This window comes from Myotis daubentonii, chromosome 3 (assembly GCF_963259705.1).
Source record: "Myotis daubentonii chromosome 3, mMyoDau2.1, whole genome shotgun sequence".
In the NCBI taxonomy this organism is placed as follows: domain Eukaryota; kingdom Metazoa; phylum Chordata; class Mammalia; order Chiroptera; family Vespertilionidae; genus Myotis; species Myotis daubentonii.
In genome coordinates this window covers 127890021-127903239 of record NC_081842.1, presented here as the reverse complement: position 1 = coordinate 127903239, position 13219 = coordinate 127890021, and the positions used below count along the sequence as shown (strand labels likewise).

Here is a 13219-nt window from a genome sequence, read left to right as displayed (position 1 = left end):
GCTGGGATCTCAGAGCTGGAGTTGATACAGTGTTTCAATTATAGAACCAAAACAAACCAGATACCTGTTTTCAGCAACAGAGACCTAAGAGCTGGAGCCAGAGCTAAAGCTGGCCCAGAATAAAAAAAGAAAAGAAAAAAGGAGCGGTTGGGAGCTTCAGTCACCCGCCAGCCTGAAAACAGCCCTCAGCCCCTCACCCAGACTGGCCAGGCACCCCAGTGGGGACCCCCACCCTGAAGGGTGTGTGACCAGCTGCAAACAGCCATCATCCCCTCACCCAGGCTGGCCAGGCACCCCAGTGGGGACCCCCACCCTGATCCACGACACCCTTCAGGGCAAACCAGCCAGCCTCAACCCGTGCACCAGGCCTCTATCCTATATAGTAAAAGGGTAATATGCCTCCCAGCACCGGGATCACCGGAGCTGAGAGGCCTCCCGGCACCAGGATCAGCGTGACGGGGGCAGCGCCCAAACCCCCTGATCGCCCCGCGGCTCTGTGTGTGACAGGGGGCGGGGCCACACCCTCCCTATCCGCGCTGCTCTGTTCATGACAGGGGAAGGCGCCCCAACCCCCTGATCAGCTCTGCTCTGTGCCTGATAGGGGGGAGCTCCCCAACCCCCTGATCGCCCTGCGGCTCTGTGTGTGACAGGGTGCGGCACCCCAACCCCCTGGTCGGCCCTGCTCTGTGTGTGACAGGGTGTGGCGCCCCAACACCCCCCACGGGCCCTGCTCTGTGTGTGATGGGGTAGAGCCATAAACTCCCCATCGGCCCTGCCCTGAGTGTGAGAGTGGCGGCGCCGCAACTCCCTGATCGGCCCTGCTCTGTGGGTGATAGAGGGCGGCGCCCCAACCTCCCTCCCCCACCCCCCCCCCCCCGCCATGGGCCCTACTCTGTGTGTGATGGGGTAGAGCCATAACCTCCTCATCGGCCCTGCCCTGAGTGTGACAGTGGCGGCGCCCCAACCCCCTGATCGGCCCTGCTCTGTGTGTGACAGGGTACGGAGCCCCAACCCCCTGATCGGCCCTGCTCTGTGCATGACAGGGGGGAGCTCCCCAACCCCCTGATCGACCCTGCTCTCTGCATGACAGGGGGCAGCGCCCCAACCCCGATTGGCCCTGCTCTGTGGGTGACAGGGGGTGGCGCCGCAACCTCCCCATCGACCCTGCCTTGAGTGTGACAGGGGGCGGTGCCCCAACCCCCCAATCGGCCCTACCCTGAGCGTGACTGAGGGTGGCATCGCAACCTCCCGATCCGCCCTGCTCTGTGCATGACAGGGGGCGGCGCCCTAACTCCCCAATCGGCGCTGCTCTGAGCCCGACCAGGGGCTGCACCTAGGGATTGGGCTTGCCCTCTGCCACCCGGGAGCAGGCCTAAGCCAGCAGGTCGTTATCTCCTGAGGGGTCCCAGACTGCGAGAGGGCACAGGCCGGACTGAGGTTCCCCTCCTCCCCCTCGAGTGCACAAATTTTTGTGCACCGGGCCTCTATCCTATATAGTAAAAGGGTAATATGCCTCCCAGCACCGGGATCAGCGGAGCCGCGAGGCCTCCCAGCACCGGGATCAGCGTGACAGGGGGCAGCGCCCAAACCTCCTGATCCGCCCTGTTCTGCGCATGACAGGGGGCGGTGCCCCAACTCCCCAATCTGCCCTGCTCTGAGCCCAACCAGGGGCTGCACCTAGGGATTGGGCCTGCCCTCTGCCACCCGGGAGCAGGCCTAAGCCAGCAGGTCGTTATCTCCCGAGGGGTCCCAGACTGCGAGAGGGCACAGGCCAGGCTGAGGGAACCCCCCTCCCACCCCCCCGAGTGCACAAATTTTTGTGCACTTGCCCTCTAGTCCTATATAATAAAAGCCTAATATGCTGAGTGTCGGGTCATCTGTTCAATCAATCAAAGCATAATATGCTAATGATATGCTAAGGTCGCTCAACCACTCGCTATGACGTGCACTGACCACTAGGGGGCAGATGCTCCAACCAGCAGATTAGCTTGCTGCTGGGGTCTGGCTGATTGAGACTAAGCGAGAGAGCCCTCCCATGGTCCGTCCCCGGCTGGCCAACCTCCACGTCTCTCCCCGGCCCTGACAGTGCATGGTGGGGTCGCTCAGCCTGGCTTGCACCCTCTCGCAATCCGGGACTCCTCGGGGGATGTTGGAGAGCCAGTTTTGGCCCAATCCCGCAGGCCAGGCCAAGGGACCCACTGGTGCACAAATCCATGCACCAGGCCTCTAGTAGTTCATAAAATGAACCTCAGTTGCCTTCCCACCTGCTTAGTATCTACTCTGAGAAGCATCTTAGCAGATGTTACAAACATGTATACACATGGGACAAGCTCATCCACCCCTGCCAACAACTGCTCCATTAGAAATATACTCAGCAAAGAATGCACAGGGGCTAGGCAAAGATGTGCGGCTAATGCATCTTTAAGGATTTCCAGGGTGTTTTGGCTACTGTGTGTATGGGGTTCAAAATGATCTCATAGCTAGAAAGAAAAAGTAAAAGACTTTGTTAACAGGTAGACTTTAGTGCATATGAACAACATGTATCTATTCTCCAAACATGAGATTTTTAAGGCCATTCCACAAAAAAGGAAGATTTTAAGATTTATAAAATAGCAACTCTGATCTGTAATGAAATCTGAAACCTAAAAGTCTAGTATTTTAGAAATAAAGCAAACATCTGCCTGAAGTAGGGACATTATAACTTCATTGCCATTTCAAGTTAAGATGGTTAATTCTTGACCATGGGTATGATGGATATCACAGTCAGAAAAATTATATACTATAGAAATGGTTTTTTATAGGGAAAACTGCTATCTGGAAACTTTCATATCAATGCACGGTTTTGAAAGCTATTCAAATACAAATATTAAAAATAATGACACAGAAAAGTCCAGGACCATGTTCAGAGAAACTTGTATGCTCCAAGCCCCTGGTAATGTTTTATACCCTTTACAGCGTCTAGCACATTATGTACTTTTTAAAATAGTTGCTGGTGCTCAGAGAGAATGTGGAGGCCACCATCAACACCAAATGGAAAGCTATGCCATAGTCTGAGATAAAGCTACATTTCATTACACAAAATTAAGAGAAATCAGCCATAACTAGTCTTTGACTGTATTACTGTTCCTTCATATGCTCGCTGCTTTTATTGCCTTGTCATAATTTTCCTTCCCTTCCTTATTCCTTCATTTGTTTCATATTAACACATTTAATATTTTCTTTGTAAAGGGCATCTTAGAAAGTTAGAAAACTGAGGTTTAAATCACTAAATGACCTGTTCAAGATTTCAGAGAAAATGGATGAAGAAGAATTTTAATTTTTCCAATTCCACACTACTCTTTCTCAGTGGTCATGAGATTTATCTGTTAACCATTTTCTGCCTTTCTCCTCTTCCTTTCCTCATTCCTTCCGGCTCTACAGCTTCAGGCTTGTTCTCAATGACTAGTGTCAACTCCAGAGCACATGCCGAGCACTGGAGGAGGCCCCTCTGCTGTGTGCTCCTACCACACACTATTTCCCTGAGACAGCATTCAAGATTCATGACTCCTTGAAACTTATTCAATATTGTGATACCGTCAACGTAGTAGAAATCCAGTGGTGCTTCCTGCTCAGAAACGTAAAAGCCCACCCCAAAAGAGGGCTCAGATGACCCCAAAAAGGCATCTACTCCCGGGACTTAGCATGAACTCCAGGAAAGGGTCCTGGTGGGAGGACATCTGAGCTGACACTAGAGGATAAGTCAGAATTAGCCAGGTGAAGGAACTGATGGTGCTAAATGGAGGTGTGGTGGGAGGTGATGGGGGGGGTGGGGGGGTGGGAGGAGTGAGGCTGTGAAAAATAACAAAGAAATAGAAGAAACAGAAATTCTACTTATTAGAGAAGCAATTACCTGTCTATCTAACTATGAGGCGGTTTCTAAACCGTACAAACAACAAATCATTTTATGACAGAAATGTGCATAGCAAGACATAAATAAGGATAGCTCTAACAAGTCTCTCCATAGAGATTGACAATGAAAACATTCAGATAAGCCTGAATCTCTCTGTAAAATTACTAGACATTAAATACTTTCTCGCCTAAAATACTAGAAATCCCTTCTACCAAAACCTGCTTCGAAAATTGCCTGAACAATATAATCTATCTCCCTGCACTCCAATGCTAACTAGATGATACTATTTCTAAAAATATCATAATACTTTCATCATGAAAGTAAAGAGAAACTGGCTATAATAAAATGTTGACATCAGTAATCTCTACCTGAAACCTATTTCACCATTACATTATAACATTTGAATATGAAATATCTCAAACCAAGAGACAGAAATAGAAAATAGAAAATATCCATACACCCACTATTCAGTTTCATCAATCATAACATTTTTCATATTTAATTTATCTTCTTTATTTTAATAAAATTCTATGAACACACTTGAAGCCTGGTTTGTACTTCTTTTCTAATACCATTCCTCCATTTCCTAGAAAAAAAACACCCACTAGCATGCAGCTGATGTACTTTTTTAAAATGTATATATATTTAAAATACACAGGGTTATTGATTTCTTAAATATAACATGAACTATGCATTTGAGAATATGAAAGTCTAGATATTCTAACATGTCTTGCTAAAACAGGGCATTAGAAACTTAGTAAATTAGCCAAAACCGGTTTGGCTCAGTGGATAGAGCGTCGGCCTGCGGACTGAAGGGTCCCAGGTTCGATTCCGGTCAAGGGCATGTACCTGGGTTGCGGGCACATCCCCAGTGGGGGATGTGCAGGAGGCGGCTGATCGATGTTTCTCTCTCATCGATGTTTCTGACTCTCTATCTCTCTCCCTTCCTCTCTGTAAAAAATCAATAAAATATATTTTAAAAAAATAATAATAATCTAATTTATTAAAAAAAAAAAAAGAAACTTAGTAAATTATAATTAGAATCCTTTTAAATACACAGTTGAGTTCACAGGTAAGTAGGGGAACCCGAAGCTGTGAAAAAACAGAGGTGAATCAAGACTGAGTACCCGAGTTCCAGCTGGGGTTGGTAGCTGAGACTCCTACACAGGACCAGGACTTTCTACTACCTCTGTTTTTCTATATCTTTGTCAATATTTACCAATGTTAGATTTTAAAAAATAATTCTATATATGAAAGTGCAAAGGATAGCTAATGGTGGATTTCATTTGCATTCCCCTGATTACTAATAAGGGTGAGCATCTTTTTTTTAGGTATTCATTAGTCCTTTAGCTACATAATTTGTCACATTCATTTTCACCAATGTCTCTCTTAAGTTGATTTTCACTTGTTTATTTGGAGTTGTTTAAATATTCTGAATACTTACTTGACATATTACTACACTCCCAATAAATGGTTAAATTTAAAATGACTGATTGTGTCAGGTGTAGTTAAAGAAGTAAAGCAACTAGAACCTTCATACACAAGTAGAAGGAATGTAAAATTGCACAACCACTTCAGACAACAGTTAAGTGACATCGCAGAAAGTTAAAATACACCTACCCTATGATCTAGCAATTCAACTGCTGGGTATTTACTGAAGAGAAATGAAAACATAAGTCCATACAAAGAAGATTTACTTGTAATAGCAAGAGACTAGAAATAACCTAAATGTCTATCAATGGGTGGATAAATAAACAAACTATGGAATGGAAGGCTTAGCAATAAAAAGGAATGAGCCACTGACATACACTGCAATATGGATGGATCTCCAAATAATTATGCCAAAATAAGCCACCCCCTCAAAAAAAACAAAAAACATACACATTACAGATTCCATTTTTATATATCTAACAGCTGCAAACTAATCAAAAGTGACAGAAAGCAGTGTTGTATAAAAGGAGAGAAGGTTAGCACTCCCCTTGACAAGGATGGAAGAAGCTCTGGGGACTAACAACACCCGTACGGTTACGGCATTGCCACCTACTTCGTAGCATCTAACCACTGTAAAAAAAATAAAAATAAAAAAGTGACAGAAAGCAGTTCTCTAGCTGCCTGGGGTGAGGAGATGTAGGAAAGGGCATGGGGCAAGAAGAAACTTCTGGGGATGATGAACATGTTTATTATCTTAATTCTGTTGGTGGTTATACAAGTGCACGCCTATGTCAAAACTAATAAAATTATGTAAGTACATTCAGTTTATTGTATGTCAAGTTTAGCAGACTGTGAACTTTAAATACGTTTAGTTTATTTTTTGTCATTTATACCTCATAAAGCTGTCCTTTTAAAAATTTCACAAGAATAAGAACTAGCTTAGCTTCTGTCTTTTAAACATTTTTAAGTTGTAGGTCTCATAACCTACTCTTTATAGCTTTCTAAAAACAAACAAAATATTATTTCAAGGAAGCCATAAGTCGTTGGAAGGGGGTACATTACAAACAAATATTTTCTTAGGGCCTGCCCAGTATGGCTCAGTGGTTGAGCATCAACCTATGAACAGAAGGTCATGGTTCGATTCCAGGTCAGGGGATAGGCCAGGGTTACAGGCTCAATCCCCAGTAGGGAGCATGTAGGAGGCAGCTGATCAATTATTCTCTCTAATCATTGGTGTTTCTTTCTCTCTCTCTCTCTCCCTTCTTCTCTGAAATCAATAAAAAATGTATTTTAAAAAACTTTCTTAGAGAAATAATCAAGAGCAAGTAATTAAATAAAACTGAGTCCAGCTCTTAAAAAATACTATTCTTCCTCTATGAAATTCACTCTTCATATTTTTGCTGTTGACAGTAGTGATCAATATATAAATATGTAAAACTTTCCACTAGTTAAGAACAGTGGTTAAGAATGGTTAGGAATCTTGGTTAAGAATCTTGCCTCACATGACTGGACCTAGAAGGTATTATGCTAAGTGAAATAACTCAGTCAGAGAAAGACAAATGCCATATGATGTCACTTATATGTGAAATCTAAAAAAAGAATAAACAAATAAAATTGAAACATTTTTATTTCAATTTTATTTAAACAACATTACTTCAATACTGATGGTAGCCTGAGGGGAGGGGGTTTGGGGGACTGGGTGAAAAAGGTGAAGGAATTAAGAAGTACAAATTATAGGAGAAACTAAGATGGCGGCATAAATAAACACTGGAGTTTGCTGCCTCGAACAACCACTTCAAAAATACAACTAAAAGACGGAACAGACATCACCCAGAACCACAGGAAGACTGGCTGAGTGGAAATTCTACAACTACAAGGAAAGAGAAAAGCATACCGAGACTCAGAGGAGGTGCAGTGCTGAAGCAAAATACTAAGGTGCGGAGTGCATGCGGAGCAGGGTGGCGGCTGAGGGCGCGGTTGTTGTTTTCAATCAGGAGGGAGTCTCAGCCTCTGAGCTCCAGTTCCGGGCGAGTCTCTAGGGACCCAGACTCATGCTGGAAAAGCAGGACTGTCGGGCATCAGTCAGAACTCGAGGGCAGCTTTCTCTCCAAGGGGCTTGCAGCGATTACAGGGACACTGAGAAGCTGAGCCTCTGAGGGCTGGACTGAGAGCAGCCATAAATGCTAGCCCCGCACTGTTTATCCCATGGGACCTGCCCCGCCCAAGCCCTGCAGGGAGGCTTTTGCTGGATAGCCTCAGACAAAGGCTAAATTAGCACCTCCCTAGAGATCCAGGAGCCAGGAAACCCAGAGGTCAGAATGGGACCATCCAGTTTGCAGCTCCGTGGAATCATAAAGGACACACTCAGGGGGCAGACTCAGTGAGCACCAAAGCCCCACTGAAGCAAGTCTTGCCCCATAAAGGTGTCTCCAGCACAGAAGTTCTCCCACTGCAGACACAGCTGATTCTCACAGCCAATTGGCTTGGAGGTCAATTCCTCCCAGTGATACCTACAACAATCAAGACTTAACTACAACAAGACAGTGCACAAAGACCACAAGGGGGTGCACCAAGAGTGATCTCCTCAGGTAATTAGGGAGGCTGACCCACTGGGCCCTAGAGGACACTCAGCACAGAAAACCACTTTATCAACACAGGGAAGCATAAAAAATGTGGAGACAAAGAAAAAGGACACAAATAACAGAAATGGAGGAAAGCAAACTACTAGATATAGAGTTCAAAACCACACTTTTAAGGTTTTTCAAGAATTTTCTAGAAACTGCCAATAAACTTAATGAGATCTACAAGAAATCTAATGAGACCCTCGATGTTGTGATAAAGGATCAACTAGAAATTCAGCATACACAGACTGAAATAAAGAATTATACAGACTCCCAACAGCAGACTAGAGGATTGCAAGAATCAAGTCAACGATTTGAAATACGAAGAAGCAAAAAACACCCAACCAGAAAAGCAAATTGAGAAAAGAATCCAAAAATACGAAGATAGTGTAAGGAGCCTCTGGGACAGCTTCAAGTGAACCAACATCAGAATTATAGGGGTGCCAGAAGATGAGAGGGACCAAGATATTGAAAACCTATTTGAAGAAATCATGACAGAAAACTTCCCCTACCTGGTGAAAGAAATAGACTCACAAGTCCAGGAAGTGCAGAGAACCCCCAACAAAAGGAATCCAAAGAGGACCACACCAAGACACATCATAATTAAAATGCCAAGAGCAAAAGACAAAGAGAGAATCCTAAAAGCAGCAAGAGAAAGAAAGTCAGTTACCTACAAGGGAGTACCCATACGAATGTCAGCTGATTTCTCAACAGAAACTTTGCAGGTCAGAAGGGAGTTGCAAGAAATATTCAAAGTGATGAATGCCAAGAACCTACAACCAAGATTACTTTATCCAGCAAAGCTATCATTCAGAATTGAAGGTCAGATAAAGAGCTTCACAGATAAGAAAAAGCTAAAGGAGTTCATCACCACCAAACCAGTATAATATGAAATGCTGAAAGGTATCCTTTAAGAAGAGGAAGAAGAAGAAAAAGGTAAAAATACAAATTATGAACAACAAATACACATCTATCAACAAGTGAACCTGAACATCAAGTGAATAATCTGATGAACAGAATGAACTGGTGAATATAATAGAATCAGGGGCATAGAAAGGGAGTGGACTGACTATTCTTGGCCTAGTGAGGGGGAAGGGGTGAGGGGGATGCAGGAAGAGACTGGACAAAAATCGTGCAACTATGGATGAGGACAGTGGATGGGGAGTGAGGGCACAGGGTGGGGTGGGAACTGGGTGGAGGGGAGTTATGGGGGGTAAAAAGAGGAACAGCCGGAACCGGTTTGGCTCAGTGGATAGAGCGTCGGCTTGCAGACTGAAGGGTCTCAGGTTCGATTCCGGTCAAGGGCATGTACCTGGGTTGTGGGCACATACCCAGTGGGAGATGTGCAGGAGGCAGCTGATTGATGTTTCTCTCTCTTCGATGTTTCTAACTCTCTATCTCTCTCCCTTCCTCTCTGTAAAAAATCAATAAAATATATTTTTTTTTAAAAAAAAAGGAACAAATGTAATAATCTGAACAATAAAGATTTAATTAATAAAAAAAAAGAAGTACAAATTATAGTCACAGAAATGTAGAGTACAGCATAGGGAATGTAGTCAATAATCTATATATATATAAAAGGTTAACATGCAAAGTGTCCCCTTGGGAATTCGACTGGGAGAACAGGAGTTCAATTGCTCGCTATGACGTGTGCTGACTATCAGGAGGCAGCGCGGAATATGGCAGGTGACCAGCGGTGTCAGTGGGGCACTGAGGGAGCGAAGGAAGAAGGAGGTGGGGAGGCAGGGGGGAACCTCTTGGTAGCGGCACAGGTGGTAAGGGCACAAGGGGGCAGGGAGGCGAGGTACCTGATTGGTCCTGATTGCCAGCCAGGCCTAGGGACCCTACCTGTGCACAAATTTCGTGCATCAGGCCTCTAGTATTGTAATAATTATGTATGGTGAGTACTAGACTTATCAAGGTGATTACTTTGTAGGTTATATAGAAGTATAACCACTATCCTGTATACCTGAAATTAATATAATATTGAATGTTAACTGTATCTAAAGAATGTTTAATAAATAAATGAGAAAAGAAAAAAAGAATATTGCCCCATCATTCAAGTCTGACCTAATGACAATATAGTTATACAAGAACACTAATCAGTCTGTACACATTCTCACTACTGATGAATGACATGATTTTAATCCATTCTCATTCTTATTACAGCACACCATCATTTTTTCTTTCTCTAGTTAATTCTATTTTCATATACTCCTGCTCCTCACAGGAATGAACCAGGAAATCCATAAGTTCTACTTCACTATAGACCTGAACGATTAAGCCACAACTTGGACCAAAAAAATCTAGACACAGCTATATTAATGACTTAAGGATGGTGGTAATTACTGAATATGCAAAGCCCCAGGGTCAAAGGCATTTGAGTACTTACCATCTCCAAAAAGATGTGTCACAAGCCTCGTAAGTGTTTGCTTAAGGTCAAACTCTACGAGCTTCATGGCCTCCATGGTGTGCGTCTCTTGTTTATGGGCAGAACGAGAACTCTGTTCAAAGAGCTGCAGGCTTTCTCCATCCTTTACACCAGCAAATAACTATAAACATAAGGAATAATATAAATAAATAAAAGTAGCATCCTGGTTAGTCTATATCAAAAACCATAATGTGGGAATAAAATACACTGTCTTATAGCCAATGAACATACTCAAATTAACATTCATTCAGTACCGACTCTGAATAAAAACACTGTGCTAGTGTTTAGGGAATGGACAGTGTTTAGGGAATTAAAAGATACTGTTCTGATCTTTGCTGATCTCTCATTTTACTTTTGTGTTAACTTATAACCATTTCCTCACAAGAGACATTATCCTCAATGTTAATGGAAATACCAGTGAATCAGGCTTTCAGACTCTAAAATTATATTCCCCGACCATGCCACAGTGTCCTTAGAATATGTGCTGAGACTAGGTAGGAAGTATAGTCTAGGAATTAAATCCTGTAAAATCCACAAAGGCAGGAAGTATGCTGGATTTTGCTAACCCTGTATCTCCAGAGCACAGGAACCGGCTTGAAGCATATTTCTGCCACTTACTATCCAGATAAACTCCAGCAAGTCACAGGTTAGCTAAGCCTCAGGTAACGCTTTGTAAAGTAGGAATAACAACACTAACTTAAGACATTTTATAATAATTAAATAAAATAATGCATGAAAAGTATAGAGTACCTGGCACAATGTAATGGCTAAATAAATTTTCCTCATTATAATCACAATCATAATTATTAACCACAGTTATCTACTTATATAAAAACCACGACCAAGCGGAAGGAAGTCAGTCTAAGCGAAAGGAAGTCAGACCAAGCGGAAGGAAGTTGTCTTGGCAACAGCTGCGCCTTCCCGGAGCTGTTTACCAGAGCTGTTTCCTGTAAGGGCGGGGTTTGAGGCAGGAACCCTCCCCTGGGAGCGTGGAGGCATATCTTTATAAAATGTGCCGTGCCAGCACAGCCAAGGGTGAAAGGCTTAGAAAAGACAGACAAGAGAATGAAAGCTGGGTCTAGTTGGGACACTGCTTCTCTGAGAGACCATGCCCACACCCATGCCTTTATTTTATAGCAGATGCTACAAGGCAAAGTAAGGGCATGACCAAGATGTTTACAACATTCTCCTGGGTTTCAATTCTACTCAACTACATGCACCTGAACTCTACCAAGCTTACATCACTCAGGCACGTGGGGTCAGGTGTTCGGACCATAGGTTCAAGCTTACAAATATAGCTGTTGGCTATAATTGTGCTGGGAGGGCCCTGCCCTCCAAGCTGGGACTTGCACGAGGCAATGAGAGGACTGTGCCCTCTCATCAGTCCAAGGCTTGAACCTGTCCAAAACACTGTAGTGGCTCCTCACAATAAAGTTTTAATTCTGTTTCTTTGTTACTGATGTTGTGGCCCCACCCCATAACAAAGAAACAATTTCTGGAGGACGAGGCCTAGGAATCAGGATTTTAAAAAGATTCCCAGGTGATTCTAATGTGCAGCCAAGGTTGAGAACCACTGCTATAGATAATATTAAAAATATATCTAAACGTGCAATTCTTTGTTCAAAAAAGTAGCATGTTCAAAAATTAAATGAAGAAAATTTGGATATACTCGATGGAGATTTTCACACATATTTGAGTGATGATTCCATTGATTCCACAGATGATGCTGAAAAGGAAAATTTTCCCATCAAATTTCTTAATAGTATTACTCCTTCAAGAATGCCATGTCATAAATTAAAATTAAAAGTGGGTGCAATCATCATGCTATTGAGAAATCTCAATAGTAAATGGGGTCTTTCTAATCGTACCAGGTTTATTATCAAAAGATTACAACCTAGCATTATCGAAGCTGAAGAATTAACAGGATCTGCAGAGGAAGAGGCTGTTCTGATTCTAAGAATTAATTTGTCCCCATCTGACACTGGCCTCCCAGTTAAATTGATTCGACAATGGTTTCCCGTGATGCCAGCATTTGTGATGATTATTACTAAATCAAAAGGACAAACTCTAGACAAAGTAGGCATATTCCTACCTGAACCCATTTTTGCACATGGTCAGTCATATGTTGCTTTCTCTCGAGTTTGAAGAGACTGTGATGTTACAGTTAAAGTTCAAAGTACTTCATCACAAGGGAAATTAGTCAAGCACTCTGAAAGTGTTTTCACTCTTAATGTGGTATACAGGGAGATATTAGAATAAGTTTAATCACTTTATCAGTCATTGTTTGCATCACTGTTGTTTTTATAACATGTTTTTGTTGTTTTTATATCGTTTTTGTTGTTTTCATATCATGTTTTTGTCGTTTTTATATCATGCCTCTGTTGTTGTTATGTCCTTTTGTTACTTTTATTTATTAATAAATTTATATATTATTTTCACATACATTTTACTAATTTCCTTTCATCTTTCACACTTCTATTATAGAGAAAGGGCAAATAGTAATATTAAAATGTCTCTGCTAATTAATTCCCTTTAAAAAAATATTTTATTGTTTTTTTACAGAGAGTAAGGGAGAGGGATAGAGACTTAGAAACATCAATGAGAGAGAAACATCCATCAGCTGCCTCCTGCACACTCCCCACTCGGGATGTGTCCGCTACCAAGGTACATGCCCTTGACCGGAATCGAACCTGGGACCCTTGAGTCCACTGGCCGATGCTCTATCCACTGAGCCAATTAATTGCCATCCACTGGTTAGGGCAATTAATTACCTTTTAATGTGCACGAATTTCGTGCACCGGGGCTACTAGTTATTATTCATAAGCTTCTTTACCACTAAAATAGTAA

At 42.9% G+C, this 13219-nt stretch overlaps 1 protein-coding gene and 1 non-coding gene across 9 annotated transcripts in view; one reads left to right on the top strand and one right to left on the bottom strand.

Annotated features, from left to right (window-relative positions):
* The window catches only part of FARS2 (phenylalanyl-tRNA synthetase 2, mitochondrial), a 591973-nt gene that overhangs the window by 404382 nt on the left and 174372 nt on the right, over positions 1-13219 (bottom strand). For all 8 annotated transcript variants that reach the window (XM_059688521.1, XM_059688516.1, XM_059688517.1 and 5 more), the window contains one exon: positions 10334-10493. In XM_059688521.1, the coding sequence (XP_059544504.1) occupies positions 10334-10493 (160 nt within the window). The remainder of the gene's footprint in view (positions 1-10333; positions 10494-13219) is intronic.
* Positions 5834-5959, top strand: LOC132232253 (U6atac minor spliceosomal RNA). Its single transcript, XR_009452374.1, has one exon. It is a non-coding gene; the product is annotated as a U6atac minor spliceosomal RNA (small nuclear RNA).